At 38.8% G+C, this 16,242-nt stretch overlaps 1 protein-coding gene across 1 annotated transcript in view; it reads right to left on the reverse strand.

Moving 5' to 3' along the window:
- The window catches only part of LOC115604455 (FRAS1-related extracellular matrix protein 2-like), a 62,149-nt gene that overhangs the window by 6,484 nt on the left and 39,423 nt on the right, over positions 1-16,242 (reverse strand). Inside the window, exons 15-19 of the mRNA XM_030477580.1 lie at positions 15,510-15,841; positions 5,083-5,275; positions 2,774-2,878; positions 1,504-1,631; positions 1,282-1,416 (exon numbers count right to left, since the gene is read on the reverse strand). Coding sequence (XP_030333440.1) covers positions 1,282-1,416; positions 1,504-1,631; positions 2,774-2,878; positions 5,083-5,275; positions 15,510-15,841 — 893 coding nt within the window. The remainder of the gene's footprint in view (positions 1-1,281; positions 1,417-1,503; positions 1,632-2,773; positions 2,879-5,082; positions 5,276-15,509; positions 15,842-16,242) is intronic.

The following is a 16,242-nucleotide window of genomic DNA, read 5'->3' on the forward strand; positions in this document are numbered from 1 at the left end:
AGGTCTCTCCTACCTCACCCATCTTGCAATGATTTTTGCAGCTTTTCTGAATTTTCTTTGAATTGTCAACATCATCTTGTTTATACCAGGACCAGACAGAAGCTGTGGTTTAGCACTGTTGTGAACTACTTTAGAGTTCCTAGAAGCAGATTAGAAATGCCAGAGAAAAGCTGAAGTGCTGAACTAGTTTAAATCCCCTCACCCCCTTCATGTAAACTTTCAAAATGTTTTGCTGGTTAGCTCTGAGAAGGCAGGTTTCATGTCAGATCATGCATCATCTCTCTGCTTCATGAGGACTTAATGCCACATTGCGAATCATCTGTTCTCCCATAGCTGGCATAATGCCAAATCAGAGCATAAAGACTGCATACATTCCCTTGTGTACTCTGGCTAATTCAACAGAAAAGTGATTCTGTATCCCTGACTGATCTGGATCGGATTTGCACTGTAAGATGATTTAATAGCATACATCTATACTATTAATGAGCATGAAACCACAGCCACACTGTTCCAGTGTTAGTTGTATTGGCTCCAAAAAACAGAAATAACTTCCTCCTTACACATCCCACGATCACACTAACCCTATTGATAACACTGGACAGTGGCAGTTTATATTCTGTTAACCAACATTAACACTCAGATTTTTTTTCAGTCAATAATTTCTACAGCAGAATCAATTTCTCCATATTTTATTTTCAGCTACAGAACTTTACAGTTGGACTTCATGAAAGGTATGTTGTTTGCCTGTTCCCATGTTGCCATATGATCCATATTGCTATAGGCGGGATTTGTGTCACTTCTGGGACCAGTGTTGGCCACTTATAGTTCCTCTGTAGCCAGTGAAGAAGGCCTACCTTCGGACTGAATGAATGCTCTAAGATTCATCTTTTAGTATCAGAGACCTAGCTCTGATCTTTGTGTTAGATGAAAACCTTCTGATAATAGTTTTATATTTTCCCAATTCTCCGATAAAACTATTTCATACCAAAGCCAAGAGATAAGTAATGAATTCCCAAAGATATGAAGAGAAGTTCATATCACAGTAGCTATCCTGCAAACTAATGTCAATGAACTTCCTATGGGCTAATACATTAGCCTTTCCCAGTTGGGTAAAACTGGTTAAATAGCAGGAGAGGAGTACATGCTGTCTCACCAATTTAGGAATCAGTCTATTTATTAGCAAGTAAATTCTGCTTCTAGCACTATTATTACAAAGCCACAAAGGCAATTTGGGAATCAAACTGAAAAGAAAACATGACAAAGGCATCACTGGGGTGGTACCTGCTGGAATCGGATATCCAGATCAAATGTGATCGGCTCTCTAGGGTTGCAGATCACTGGTAGGCTGTACTCCTGATGTGGAGCAGTGGTACAAGCTATCAGCTTCACAGTGTATGTTCCAGAATAGTCTCGAACCTGAAGAGAGAGAGAGAGAGAGAGCTGTTCCACCGACAACCTGACAGGCTGGGGCAACAGAAGACAGAGTGAAGGCTGAGGTTTTACCGCAAAATCTGAAAGAAAGCTCCACTGCTGTACTGGCTGGTTGTACGTTGGCTCACTTCGGATGAGGCTGAGGCTAAATGTCAGGCCCGGGTGGTCAGCAGACATAACCATGGATGTTAGAGATGAAGCTAGAAACATGTCAAGAGACAGATTTGTCACCTTTAATGTTTCACTGCAAACTCTCAGAGCCTGGAAAACATTCCCAGTAATTCATAAACCATAATGCCATGGTTGATGTTAATACCTTTACAGGGCACTGGGTTCTATTAACTGAAACTAACAAAATCAATTACAGTCAACACAGCTGGGCCCCCTTGATTCTTGTTCAAGTGTCTATTAGCAGTTGCTTTTGGGCTACACAACCAGAACTGTATGAAGACTAAATTTAACAGACAGGCAAAACAGTGAGAGTGGAATGGCAAAGATCTATAATCCCTCCCGTTTTAACCTTGGAATGTCAGCCCAGGGAACAAAAAATAATTTCTCTAAGCAATGTAACTCTTTCAGCTCTGCCTGAAAGACAAAACCTAACACGCTAGAAGACAGCTGAGAAAAAGTAGAAGCACTATGAAGGAGTTTCATAGGTTAATAAAACTGACTTTAACTAAAAGAGATTTCTTAAAATGATTTTGTCCCTTCTCATTTTTGTTCAGTTCTCATTATTGTTCAGCAGATTTAATTTAGTTAGATAATCTTTTCCATGGCTGGCATTCATGCTCAGATTTATGTCTGTATTCTGAATAAAGGTAGTGGGGTTTAAACAGCTTAAATTGCAGGATCAGGTCCTCAGCAATGACTAATTGAATGGCAGTGAGAATGTTTTATTAGCAGAGCGATACAATGCTCATACAAGACTTTTTCTTACTCTCTGAAAAAGGTCTAAATAACTTAGGTTTCAAGTTAGAAAAGAAATTTTAATGCTATCTACATTCCTAGGGCAACGTAAGTGAATAGTTAATCACAGCTTTTGGATTAAAGACATATATTTATAGACCCCTAGTGAACAGAATGGCCTAGATCTTTATCTTTCATAAGTCAGGCTTTTCATCAAGTGGAACTATCTTCTTTCCATCAGATTCATGTATATTTCATTATGTTAGACAATCCGAATACAGTCATCAACAGCAAGTAAATCCCAAGTAGAGGAAAAATCTCATCTGAAGAGCACAGTACATAAAAAAATTCAGATATCAGCAGCAGAAATAAGAAAAGTGAACAGGGAGGGGTGTCTTTGCTTTTATAGTACTGCTAAAGTGTAGATTAAGCTTACCGGGATGGGACATCACAAACAGACCATGAAATCGGGCTTCAGTCTTGAAGTTGACAACCAAGCGTCCCTCTTCACTAATACGCATGCTGGTTGGGTACAGGGAACCTGGCAGCAGAAACCAATTCACAAAGTTTATTCCACTTGCAGATGACAAATAAATCACATTTCTGTGAAACACCAACCCCACTCTTTAATTTCCCTTTGTCGTCAGTTATCTGGGAGGTGGCCTGATGGTACCTTTTGGGTTGACTCAAGATTCTTCTCGATCAAGAATCTACACAGTGGGGCCTAGAGTTTTCACAATGCTTCAGTTTTCTGAAGCACATACTGAACTTCCCTGCAAAGTCATGGTTTTATATGTTATCATGGACCCACACAGCCGCTCTAATAGGCAAAAGTCCACAGCACAGTCTGTGCTTGTGTTCAGGTAATAGCATGGTGAGCTGCCAGCAGGTTCTATAGAAGGAAGAATACTTATGTTCTCACTAGGTATTCAAGCTGATTCCTACTAATGAAAGCTTCTCCAGAGATATTTTTTATCAGTGCCTCCCTATCTACCGTCTCAAGGCATCACCCACCAGATGGCAATTTCTGGCATGAATCTGGCCCAAAACATGGGCCTAATATTTCCTAATTCCACGTTACAAGGTCTTGTTTATATGTCAGAAGAGGTTTATTGCTGTAGCTTGCAGCCACGTCTTTTTTTTCTCTAGAGTTCTGCAAAGCTTCAGAGTTCAGGTGTTTCCTCCAGCGCTCCTTTACAGGCAGCCAGTGATGTTACCATTCTGCTTGCTAGGAGCAAGAAAGAAAGAGGAATGTTCCTCCATGAATGTGTCGGAAACCTAACGCCCTCACCAATGTGAATGTATATCACCCATACAAAAACACCTCTACCAGTTATATTTATTGGTACATCAGAAATATATATACATGTATGAAATATGGCTTTAAAAGACCTTGACTGCTTTACAGTTATATGCAGAATATACGTAGAACAACTATATCTATCCAGAGGTATGGAAACAAAATGGAGACTAGTTAACCCCTCCCTGCCCAGAAAAACAGCTGCTCATTGTACAAGCCTGCAGAGTGAGAAAATACTGCCCAAACCAGACCCCCATGTTGGGGGTCTATCCTCCACTACCTCACTCTGTTTATCGTGTGTTTTGTTCTAGCTGTTGTCAAAGGGAGCTGCCAATGTTCAGCATCTCCAAACACCTGGCCATCAGGTCCTTAAACAGAGAAATAAAATATTAAACATTAAAGGCAGGAAAATGGTGGCATAGATGCGCCACATAGCTGAGGATTAAATTTGGCTGTTAGTGTCTAGTACATCATATGATTTGTGGTATGTGGCTTATTCTTTAGGCATGGCATGTGCTTCATTCTTCATGCACTGTAGATTCCCCTTGCCACCTTCATTTACTGTTCTCAACATGAGGACAAAAATCACATAGCAATGACTTCTGTAGCTCATATACAGGGTTTGCAGAAACAAAGAATGGTTTTATGCTCACTGGAGTCCTAAAACTGTGTAAGCGTACATACATAATTATAGCTGGTGCCTGTATTCTACCGCAGGCCGAGACAGATATGGAACACTTAAGCTTAATGTTGATGAACACTAAAGAAATTTGCATAAATAGAACAAAGAAGCATATACGTTTATACATTTTCATAGACATTTGTATGTCTCTATTTTTTAAAAAATATAATAATCTTTTTCAAAGATAAATTCTGTAATGTTAGAGTTTGATTCGTGACTAATTATAGTTACAAACACTTATTGACAGTATCTATCACATTTAAAGAATGCTTCACAGTTTACTACTCTAACACATAGGCTATTATACCCATTACATATTCCTATATCTTTTGAATGTTTCACAATTAATGTGTTTAAAATATCAAAAGTTTCTGAAACTGCACATTCATAGCCAGAAAAAAAATGATAGCACAGTTAAGTTTCTCGGTTTTTTTCATTAAAGTGCAAGCACCTTGTGTGGTAACAGAATATGAATACATAATGAACCTTGAAGCTCTGAGTATAAATAAATGTGTTAATTTTTGCATGTGTACTTCAAACAAGACAATCTTTGCAATAAAACTAATATCAACTTTACACGGTTTTCCTAAACACCCAGCAGAGAACTGTGAGTGCTAAGGTATAACAGAGTGTTTGCAACTGATAATAAGCGATATGCTATTACTTTTTTAGTATTAGAATTATTGAAAAATCATCCTACTGTGTGCAAATTATACTCTTGGTAACAGAACATGAATTCAATGCAGAGAAATCCAACACTCACCTTGGAGCTCTGCTTCAGGTGGGCTACCGATCCCATCCTTCCACAGGATGGCAGTGTCATACACAAAAGTCAGCCGGAGCTCCGACTGGAGGTCGAAATGCTGCCAGCCTCCTACACCCACCGGCGAGTGGAAAACATAAGAGACGTACAAGGGGACTCTCAGCGTGACATAGGACTGTACTAGGTTGAGAACCTATAAAAATGAAAATTATTTATTTAGGTTAGTGGTCATGAAAGGCAGCATTGCACTGGTAATCCCAGTGCAAGAGAAAATGAAGACAGAACTTGAAATGAATATTGTGACTGAATAAAATTCTCATTTTGCAAATTACAGATGAAGTTCAAAACACCACATTTCAGCTGAGCTTACATCCCTCCATGTTCCGTTTTGTATTTCAAACTGAATATGTGTTCTAATAAAACATAAACCCCTCAATTTTGACTTATCATTTTTTGCTCACTTTTTTTAAGTAGTTATTCAACATGGCTACAAATGAAGACTTTAGAAAGTTTTCAAATATCCTTCTGCATTTGCTCTATCTTTGGGTTTTAACCACTCTTTTGCTTACATCCTTATGCTGCTATCCTCTAAGAAGCTCTTCTGGAAGACTCTGAATTTGCTCAGATGTCATTGCAAGACAGTCCTTGGACTGTACTTATGCTTTTCTGGAACTATTTCTTCCTTTGTGCATGGATAATAGCTAACACACTGCATACAAACACACAAATCATACCTTTTGTCACTGTCGGAAGAACTAAAAATAATATGCGAGTTGATATAGATTTAAAAATAGATCCTTTATGCATGTATTGTACAACACAATAGCACTGTATTGAATTATTATCAGAGAATTACATATTCTTTATATATATTTTGATGAAAAAAGGCATGAACAGTGTCAGTAAACTGCCACCTCTTAGGATAGCATCCAAGATGCACGGATCCAAACCTTTCTGAAGAGACTTTGCATTTATGTTTTGTTACAAATACTTTTTCATTGACGCCTCTCTGATTAGAAATGTGCAATCCAGATCCTTTTAGAACATTCTGGATTTCTTTAGAAAGAGATGGAAGGAAAGGCATTGAGATCATCTCCCAGTGGGAGACTTTTCAAAGGCATAAATGGTGTTGAACTCTCGTTTGCTTCCAATAGAAATTCCATATGTAAATTTGTGCATCTGAACATTTCCCTGGAATGATTACTTTACAAGCTTGTAAAGAGTGTTTTGCACTATTAAAAAATCCCCCAACATTCAAAGAACTTTACAAGCTGTGTAAAAATCGAACTGTTTTTGGGTTCACTCAGTGGCATTTCAGGGGTCTGAATGTCCATTACCTTACAGCTGCATTACATTTCCAAATGCCAGGCAAAACTTTTAGTAATACTATGAAACCACAAATATACTGCCTGCCCTGACTAAATACTCTGAACTAATTAAGAAGTTCATTATGGCAAATGTTTGTAGTTGTCACAATGCATAACACTCCTTGATCTACACTCTCTGCTACCAAAATCCTTTCCACTTACATTGTTTGCATCATTCCATCAAATGTGCTATCATTTAGACAGAAGAGTAACTGGATACACACAGTATCATGCAGTGAGGCAGCCTGGTAGATAACATGAGATGCTACAGTTTTAGATTATTTTATATTAATGCTTCTTCGTTGGTTTTACATAAACACAATCAAGGAATTCTATGTCGAACAAATAAAGGGGTTTCTTCTCCATATGTATTGGATGAGAAATTGAAGTTAGACAAAAATATTATCTTTTAGTCCTATAAAGTCACAAGTTTATCTTTGGGATACTTGCATGATATCTGAGGAATAATTTTGGGCATGGATTTGCTAAATTGTTTTCCAAGGAACAACATAGAATTGCCACTTCTATTAAAAAAATATAGCTATGGTGGAACTCTACAGTGCATCACGGTTTGCCTTTGGTTCAGGAATAACCTTGAACACTTGTAATTTCTTGGAACAGTATCAAGAACTGAATACATTTGGTAGCGTAACAAATGCGTTCCTATTGAAAAGTCATCCCCGACAAACTATGTTAGCTTTTCAATTTGTGTTTTTGTTCTGCATCTGTGTGTTGTACAGTAGGAAGTAGACATTGAAGTCAAAGATCTGAAATTCAGTTTGCTTATAAAGAAGAAACAAAAGTACATGAAAGAAGATTTAATATATGTCTATTATCCTCTTGAAAAGAAGCATACATATTTTTTCATGATAATGTAGAGGAGGACTGGAATCTAACACAGGGAGAATGTAATGACCTTGAGGACCAGGACTGAAGTGAGATGAAATTTTATAGCATAAAGTATAAGGTAATGGAAATTAGTGTCAGGGATTTCTGCTAGAAATGAAAGACATTGGTTAGAAACAATAGAGGGGAAGAAATTTTGGTATGCAAAGTTGATCACATCACAACTATGACCTTCCTACCCTCTCCATGTGATATGATCCTAAGATAAACTGAGGAATGGGGTGGAAATTAGAAGCATGCATGCTATTATACAGAGCACTAGTGAGAGCTTATCTGGAACAGCTTTGATCATCCATGCTTGAAAAAGCCTGATTTGCATTGTAGACCATAGAAAAAGAAATCTATGTAATCACAGGAATGGCAAAACTATCTGATGAGGGGAGTCTAAAATAGCTGGTTTTATAACCCAGTACAACAAAGGCTGAGAGGGAATAAGAATGCTGTGTATACACACCAGGCAGAACAGCAGAGGAGGGCCATTGATGATGAAAGATGGTGCTGACATGGGAACAAATAGGCATAAGATGGCCATGACAAATACAGCCTAGAAATCAGGAGAAATTCTAGCCCTCGGTGTGGTGGCATTCAACAAGAATAGTGAGGCCATGAAATCCTATTAGTTTACTAGTGTTGGAACCACATTACACAGAGTGCTAAGGACAGAGTGATCCACAAAATCCCTACCACCTCAGTATCTTCTGCCATGTCAAGTAAAAAAAAAAACAACAAACATCTTTGAAAGCTCTTCTTGATTTTCAAGTACGAGGTATAATCACTTCTTCACATACACTATACATAAAGCAATCCATTAATGGGGTTTGTAAGACACATTTTAGGGTTTTCTTGCCTCTGTTCAATGAGAGAATAGTGTTAGTGAGCTTAACTCCTTTCTACTAGTGGAAATGTAGCAGTAGGCTCCCTTCTGGGGCAGGTCTGCCTGAAACACTGCTCCTTTGTCATACATTACCACTGCTCTGTGGGTAAATCTGAAACCATGGTGCCAAAGAATTGTCTCCATTTCTAGAACCCTAGAATTTAGAAGGTTCCTCTCTTTTGGCAAAACCCATGAGAGATATGTGGGCAACAGGGCTGCTTGCCCCAGCCTGTGAATTTATTTGTGTACTTACGAAAGTCTATGTGCTTTCATCAGTATAGCTGCCATTATGTGAGATTCATGGCATGTAAGGAGAGAAAGCAGTTCTTGCTAAACCAGCTGATTGAGTTTCTATGCTCACAAACCATTCTTCAGGCACTCATGGATTTGCAGGTGTGGAAGAAAACCTACAATACTGATAGCCAGAGAATCACTGAATAAATAGTTCTCTCTCTCCTGACAGTAAATTAAAACATACAAACCCCTTTCATTTCTTGCTGGAAAGGAAAATGCCATGAGGGGAAAACTGCACTTCAGGAGGCAGAAAGGAAAAATCACAGGACATACTATATGCTACACGAAATACAGAGGATCTTTTCGACACAATAAAAATAAAATAAAGAAGAAATAAACTGCAGAGGAAAACTGAGTCAGTAAGTGAGCAAACTCTCCAACAAATGAATTGATGGAATGTGTTACACAGATGGAGGAGTCTTACTTCTCTAGCCCTTTTAATAAAGCCATTTAGGCGAACATGAGAAAACATTCTTTCCATTGAGTTATCTTTATTTTACAGCACTGCCTGCAAAGCCTATTGAAAGTAGCCAGCTGTTCACATTTTATCTCAATGTGACATGATGAAACCAAAATGGTAACAGAGCTGTGTAAGTGTAGGATCAGTTTAACTGCTGTGGAGAGACAGAACAGGTGCACTGTGTATCTATGCATCCTATGCACAGGAGATGTTAGCAGTTGTACTGGCAAAATTATATTCACTAACATTAATTTTAAACAATAATAAGTGGATGTGACTTTTACCCTTGTGATACCAGGAGAGAAATACATATTACAGCTACGCCTCAGCTACGCTGGGGAAATTGTGTCTAATACTCTGTAACAATGCCAGTTCTGGAGAACCTGAGAAGATAGAAGACAAAAATTGTTCCAATCAGGGAACAGACTCTTACAGTGAAGGTATGAAAAAATGTAGATCACAAATCATTCAAAGTGCATCTCAAAATTCATCTGTGTGAGGAAAGAACATGATTTATACTGGACATTGACATAAGAAGTAGAGTTTCATATATTTATCTTTGCAAGATAAATTACCACAGAGCATAAAGGTCTATTTTTGAACAATGACAATTCCCATTTAAGACGTAGGAAATACTAATGGGAGTTTCTATAGGTGTTCTTCTTTTGTTCCCCTTTCTGATGCAAACTGTCAAACTTAATTAAGTAACACCCCCACCCCCCATGCCCATAATTAGTTTGAGAATCTGTCATGTAACAAGTGAGAATATTTACAACAAAAAAAATATTTCCAGTTAAGGCTTTGGGGTCTGGACTCTGTTCTACGTTTATATTGTGTTTTATTTATTTGGCTTACATTTCCAGAAGGCAGAGTTTGGTAGTTCTGTGCGTGTGCACACTTTTAGTACTGATAAAATCAGAATCACAAACTAGAAATAACACAAGTTCATGTTTTATGTTGTATATCCCAATGAAATAAACTTTTCATGAAAATGGTATTTTTGTCCTCCAAATTTTCTGTTGTATTTACTTGTTCTGTCTGTGAATCTGAGTCACACAAGATTAACAATGTTGTCAATTAACTGTTTACACAATACCAATATGGTAAAACTAAGATCTGGCCCCAAGAAGGCATGCAGCCAGGTAGGTCACAGGTGAAATGCAAAGCAGGTTTGTTTAAAGAAGTCTGAATGGAGAGGAGAATGCAATACAGCCTTGAAATGCCAGCTCCTTGAAAAAATTAACGTCTGACTTTGTTACACAGCTGGTGCATTAACTTTACAGTAGAGTTTTTTCTTCACAGTGCTCACTAAATGCATGTGTTTACAGCTGGAGAAAAAAAGTTTGGCTGTTAGTGAGCTTCCACGTCAAGGGAATACAAGTTGCGGGGTTTTCTTAAACTTGACTGTGGTAGCTGAACTGAACATAAAAATAAGAAAATGGACATTTCTGTCTATTTCCATTTTATAGATCTAGTGAGATTTTCAGAAGAGCTGACTTTTCCCCTTAAAGTATGATTCTGGTAAAACTAGAACTAGTAAAGCTGGAAGGATACTGTTTCTGTGTAATAAAAACTCTGTGAGCCACCTCATATAAGCTGTGGCAATACATGCGTGATTTTAAAATTTCGTTTCCAATGGGATTTTCAAACACCCCATGCCATAACATGTGTAGCATAAATGTGAACTGAACATATTGGAAGAAAGATGTTTTCAGTTGTGGCCAGAAATAACCATTTTCATTAGAGGACAAACCAAACTGCTCAGCTGTACTCAATTAAAGTAGCTTCAAGGTATCAAGCTCTACATTTAAGCATTTTAATATGTGTTCTTCACCTTCTTGTTTCTGTCAAAGACATGCTTAACTAGTTGTTGTTAATAATTTTTTTTTTGAATGGTAATTTCCTTGCTTCCCTATGCCAAGTCTGGCAATAGACTGCAACTAGGGAAAGCAAGATCCACATATAAATACTTGGCCAGAACCACACAGAAGCCTTCAGGTGCCAAACTGTATGGCTAAAGCAGTTAAAACAGTAGGAAATGAGATCAAATGATACTTCGCACTCTATCAAATAAGTCTAGGCCAACACTTCAATATGTACTTTAATAAAGGATGGTCGATTGCTTGGTTTTCACTATTGCCTTTTTCAACTCTGTTCCATGAATATCTGGCATTGTTCTAGCACATATGTCTTGAGAATGTGAGATGTCTGTAGTACTTGACATATCCCCATGAAGTAAAGTCTAACCTTTGCTAATTACCTGAAAATACAGGAAGACAGCCCTCAGGTAGGTGAGTTCCATGTTTTTAAGACAAACATATTTCTAAAGACAGACATTGAAATTTAGCCTTATTGCAGGTTGGCCAAAAGAAAACTATTGCTGCTAATTATAAAATCTGACCTTAACTTTAACCAGAACAGAACTATAATCCAAATGAACTAGCTCAATTTAAAGAGGAGTAGGTCTTTATTTTTAAACATACATTCTTTAAGCTGCACATCTAGATCTATATTTAGATACCTAAGTGCCTGATTTTTCAGATGTGGTGAATAAGGGCAGACCCCAGGAACAAAGCGTCAAGCTGTATACTGAAAAAAGTGCTGCATCTAATTCACACAAGGTTTGCTCATGCACAGAGTAATTGAGAAAGAGAATAGGTCATGAGCAAAAGGCCTCAAAGGAAAAAAAAAAAAGAAAACTGAGACCTTCTCTGTATGTATTATGACAGTTCATGAGTTCATGGGAACTGGCTAAGACAGCTGCAGCTTGCAGCAAAGTACAAGCACTGCTACACCAGCTGCAAGTCTCCCACATCACTTTTTGCTGACTGAAGCTCATCTTCTTCCCCTAGCATAGGAGGAGCTCCCATAAAATGAAGGTCCACATTGCACAATATATTGCCAGTTTCTTTTGTGAAATATCTCTGTCTGAATCAACAGTGCTATCTTTGTTTGACCATACAGGTACTGGAGATCTAGAATTAAGAAACAGAATTTTGAGCTTAAAGATCCAGCCAAAATATCTGGTAAATTAAAGCTATTAAATTTGCAATGGTAGCAGGATGTCGTAAGAGTGGGGTTTTTTAATCTATCTGTTCTGTCTGTATAATGGAACTTAAGCTTCCTTTGTATGCTAAAAAAACATGGTGAAAACTATAGCTGCCAGCTTTACTCTCACAGAGAAGGATTATTAATTGTTCACTGAAGGAGAAAAAACCAACAATGGTGACAACCACAGAGATAGGGCACTGACTGCCTCCCCTCTCAGTTGGAGGGGGTCATGTGAAGATAAAGACCAAACCTGGAGAAGAATTAAATGGAGGTGGTGAAACAGGGAGGGCAGTGAAGCGCATACTGGCTGCAGGGCAATGCCTTCCTGATAGAAGTAATTCAGCTTGATATTTCACTTAACACACTGTAACCTTTTAGCCATAACCTACAAGGCACTAAAGGATGACTTCAACTGCAGTTTAATGGCTCCCACAGCTCATGTTCATCCCGTTCTGCTTTTAAATGAGTGATCTTACCTAAAGCACATAACACTTCTGGAGCTTAAAGCAAGTACAAGTATCTTTCTTGGCGACATTACCATTTATACATGTCCTTCACAACAGAATATACAGGTTCTTTTTGTTTACTAAAATATTGTACTTTTGTAATTTTGTAAAGTGTTTATTTTCACCTCTGTTTATATGCATATAGACACATGTAGTCTTTATTTAGACACATGTAGTCTTTATTTAGACACACATTTGTCTAAACCAGCTACTCAATCTTTTCTGTAAAGGACACAAAAGTATATAAAATGGAAAGGGTTCATATCAAGTCTTCCTTCCTTTTCACTGTGGCAGAAGTGGCTTGCATAGGTCACAGGATTGGAGTTACAGCTGCTTGGCAGCTGTGTGTGCTTATGTGCTTATGATTGTGTGTGTGTGAAATAATTAATGGTTGCATATTGCATGGGCATAAAGAGATAGTCAAAGGAATGATGAGTTGAAGAAATTAAATAATTCCAAGAACTGTGAAGACTGCTGTCATTTTTATCTTGTGGGAATGTGTAAGGTTTACATCCCACACATGCATGCCTTCCCCTTCCCTCTGAGAGGTACACAGTTCCAGTGGAATGTACCTGTAGGAGGATCTGCTTGTAGCAGAGGGGCAACCCTAAGCAGATGCACCAACAGAGGGTTTCCAACATCAAGACAGAGACCTTGAACTGGTCTCTATAACAGACAAGGAGCCAGAACTGATGACAGAGCACTGAGATGACAGATCCACTACAGGCTTTGTATCTAAGAAGGACAGAAGCTCCATTTTGTTCTCGTCTTATACTTTACAGAATATATAATCTCTAGTTAAAAGGGGCAGAAAGTTAGGAAGTTAACCAAGGGCTAAAGAGATCCTGGTGCAATTTCTTGTCCAGCAAACTAACTGTATGATCACCTGCAGACACTCATACAGGAAGGTGGACTTTAGGCATGTAAGTATAAAAGAAAAAAAATCTAAAAAAAGAGAGAAAAATCAACTTATCTGATTAACTATCTATATGTCCATCGACACCTATGCTTTTAGTAGTAAAATAGCTCTGCTGTCGCACATGCCCACAGGTTTCTTTCAACAATGACACACTTTTCTCATCTGTTAAGGCCTCATGCCATTTGGGACTGGCGAAATAAGAATTTGTGCATATAAGTCTGCTGAGGTCTGATAAGAAGAAAGGTCCTTGGCAAAACAAACATCTGTTAAAAAGTTGAGAAATTATGGCCATTTCACACAGTGGCCTCATCCTTTCCACATTGGCTTAAAAGGGAGCCAGAAAAGTGAGTTAGCTTTACCACACAGCTACGATGCTGTGGATAGAGATTCAGAGCAGCCCTGCGGAGAAGGACTTGGGGGTATTGGTGGAAGAGAAACTTAACATGAGCCGGCTTCAGCGTGCGCTTGCAGCCCAGAAAGCCAACCGTATCCCAGGCTGCATCAAGAGAAGTGTGACCAGCAGGTTGAAGGAGGGTGAGCCCCTCTACTCTGCTCTCGTGTGACCTCACTTGGAGTATTGTGTACAGTTCTGGTGTCCTCAACATAGAAAGGACATGGAGCTGTTGGAGGAAGTCCAGAGGAGGGCCACAAGGATGATAAGGGGGCTGGAGCACCTCCCGTATGGAGACAGGCTGAGAAAGTTGGGGCTGTTCAGCCTGGAGAAGAGAAGCTATGTGGAGACCTCATAGCAGCCTTCCAATATCTGAAGGGGGCCTGTAAGGATGCTAGGGAGGGACTCTTCATTAGGGACTGTAGTGATAGGACAAGGGGTAATGGGTTCAAACTTAAACAGGGGAAGTTTAGATTAGATATAAGGAAGACGTTCTTTACAGTGAGGGTGGTGAGGCACTGGAATGGGTTGCCCAAGAAAGTTGTGAATGCTCCATCCCTGGCAGTGTTCAAGGCCAGGTTGGATGGAGCCTTGGGTGACATGGTTTAGCATGTGGTGTCCCTACCCATGGCAGGGGGGTTGGAACTAGATGATCTTAAGGTCCTTTCCAACCCTAACCATTCTATGATTCTATGATTCTGTGATAGACTTCTCTGAAATGAGGTACTGCATTTCCAGTCTTTCGTCCAGCCTGTATGATTATTCCCCAAAAAGATTTTTCTGTGTCATAAACAATTGATCTTCATAGCTACAGCTTTTGGACTTTAGAGCCTGAGTGGGATCAGGCAGGCTTATATAGTAGTTATACAAGGGATTAGCATCACTGTCACTGCACCAGAAGAAATCCTGCACCCTTTTTGCTTCCACATTACTATGGATTTCTAGAAATAATTCTCCGAAGAACACCTGAAGATCTCCTCAATCTCTTAACTTCCCAACCACTTTCACAGTTCTGTTCTTCAGCCATTCTGTATTGACAGCTTCTCTTTGCTTTCTGACCAAGGAATGTTTTGCTGAGTAATGCAAGACTACTGTGCTGTTTGCCCTGGCAGGTCTTGTGAGCAAGAGATGAGCAGCGGCAAGCACCTGCTAGGACACTGCAGTCCATTGTTATCAGCAAGAAGGGTCTTCACAATTTTTTTTAAACTCTTTTTAAGGATACACCATGACTAATACTAATTTAGTGTGTGTGTGTGTATATATATCCATCCCGCTAGTATAAATATGCTAAAAGCAATCCTTTAGGTTTTCATTCTAAGAAAAGACTAAGGTGGCTCACTATGAAGTAGAAGTAGGATCGGTTTGTCCTAAAATACTTCAAAATTGTATTGGGAGAAAATCACAGCAAATTTCATTCAAACTAAATCATTCTCTTAACTTCAATTGGACAAGGATTTCCCATACAGCCTATTTACATTTAATGAATATTAACATCTTTCAGAAATAAGACTGATCTTGGGGGAAGTCTAAGAAAAGAGAAACAACCAACTTTTCAACTAAATTAATTCTGAAGCCACTTATTTCTCTAGGCATAGATGCATTATAAAGGAAATCTTTCACTTTAAGAACACAGTATAAAATCAAGTTAGAGCTTCATACCTGTCCATCTGTCCCAATGGTGCCTCCACAATCTGTGAGGAGCTCGGACATGTCATAATAGCTAACAAACTCCCATAAACAGGCTTCCAGATTCAGATTGCGGTAGAAGCGCAAGGTATTGAATCCTCTAATTATTGGGCTGTATTGATAGGGAATGGTCTCTCCAATCACGTCTGGATTTTTGGTAGCATCAGTTAAGAAACCATGGTGGGTCTTCACTTCCGTGTAATCCAACAGGTTGGAGCATTTATGGTTTCCAACTCTAGTTCCATCAGGGCTAAGAGTCAGCTCAAAGTTGGAGAGCTCTCTTGTAGAAATAACAGGCAACATGCCTAAAAAAACATTAATTTATAGCACTATAACTAAATTTCAGTGTTCAGAGCTGCTTAATTTAGCTGACATTTGTCAAACACTAAGCAAGTTATGCAGTGCTGCTGTATTTTGCACATACAGCAATTAATGGACTTCAGAATTCAAAGAAAGTTCATATGCTAAGTGTGTATGAGACTTATCCACAATAAGTTTGGACTCTTCATTAGGGACTGTAGTGGTAGGACAAGGGCTAATGGCTTCAAACTTAAACAGGGGAAGTTTAGGTTAGATGTAAGGAAGAAGTTCTTTACAGAGAGGGTAGTGAGGCACTGGAATGGGTTGCCCAAGGAAGTTGTGAATGCTCCATCCTCGGCAATGTTCAAGGCCACGCTAGACAGAGCCTTGGGCGACACGGTTTAGC

This window comes from Strigops habroptila, chromosome 2 (genome assembly GCF_004027225.2).
Source record: "Strigops habroptila isolate Jane chromosome 2, bStrHab1.2.pri, whole genome shotgun sequence".
Classification (NCBI taxonomy): Eukaryota; Metazoa; Chordata; class Aves; order Psittaciformes; family Psittacidae; genus Strigops; species Strigops habroptila.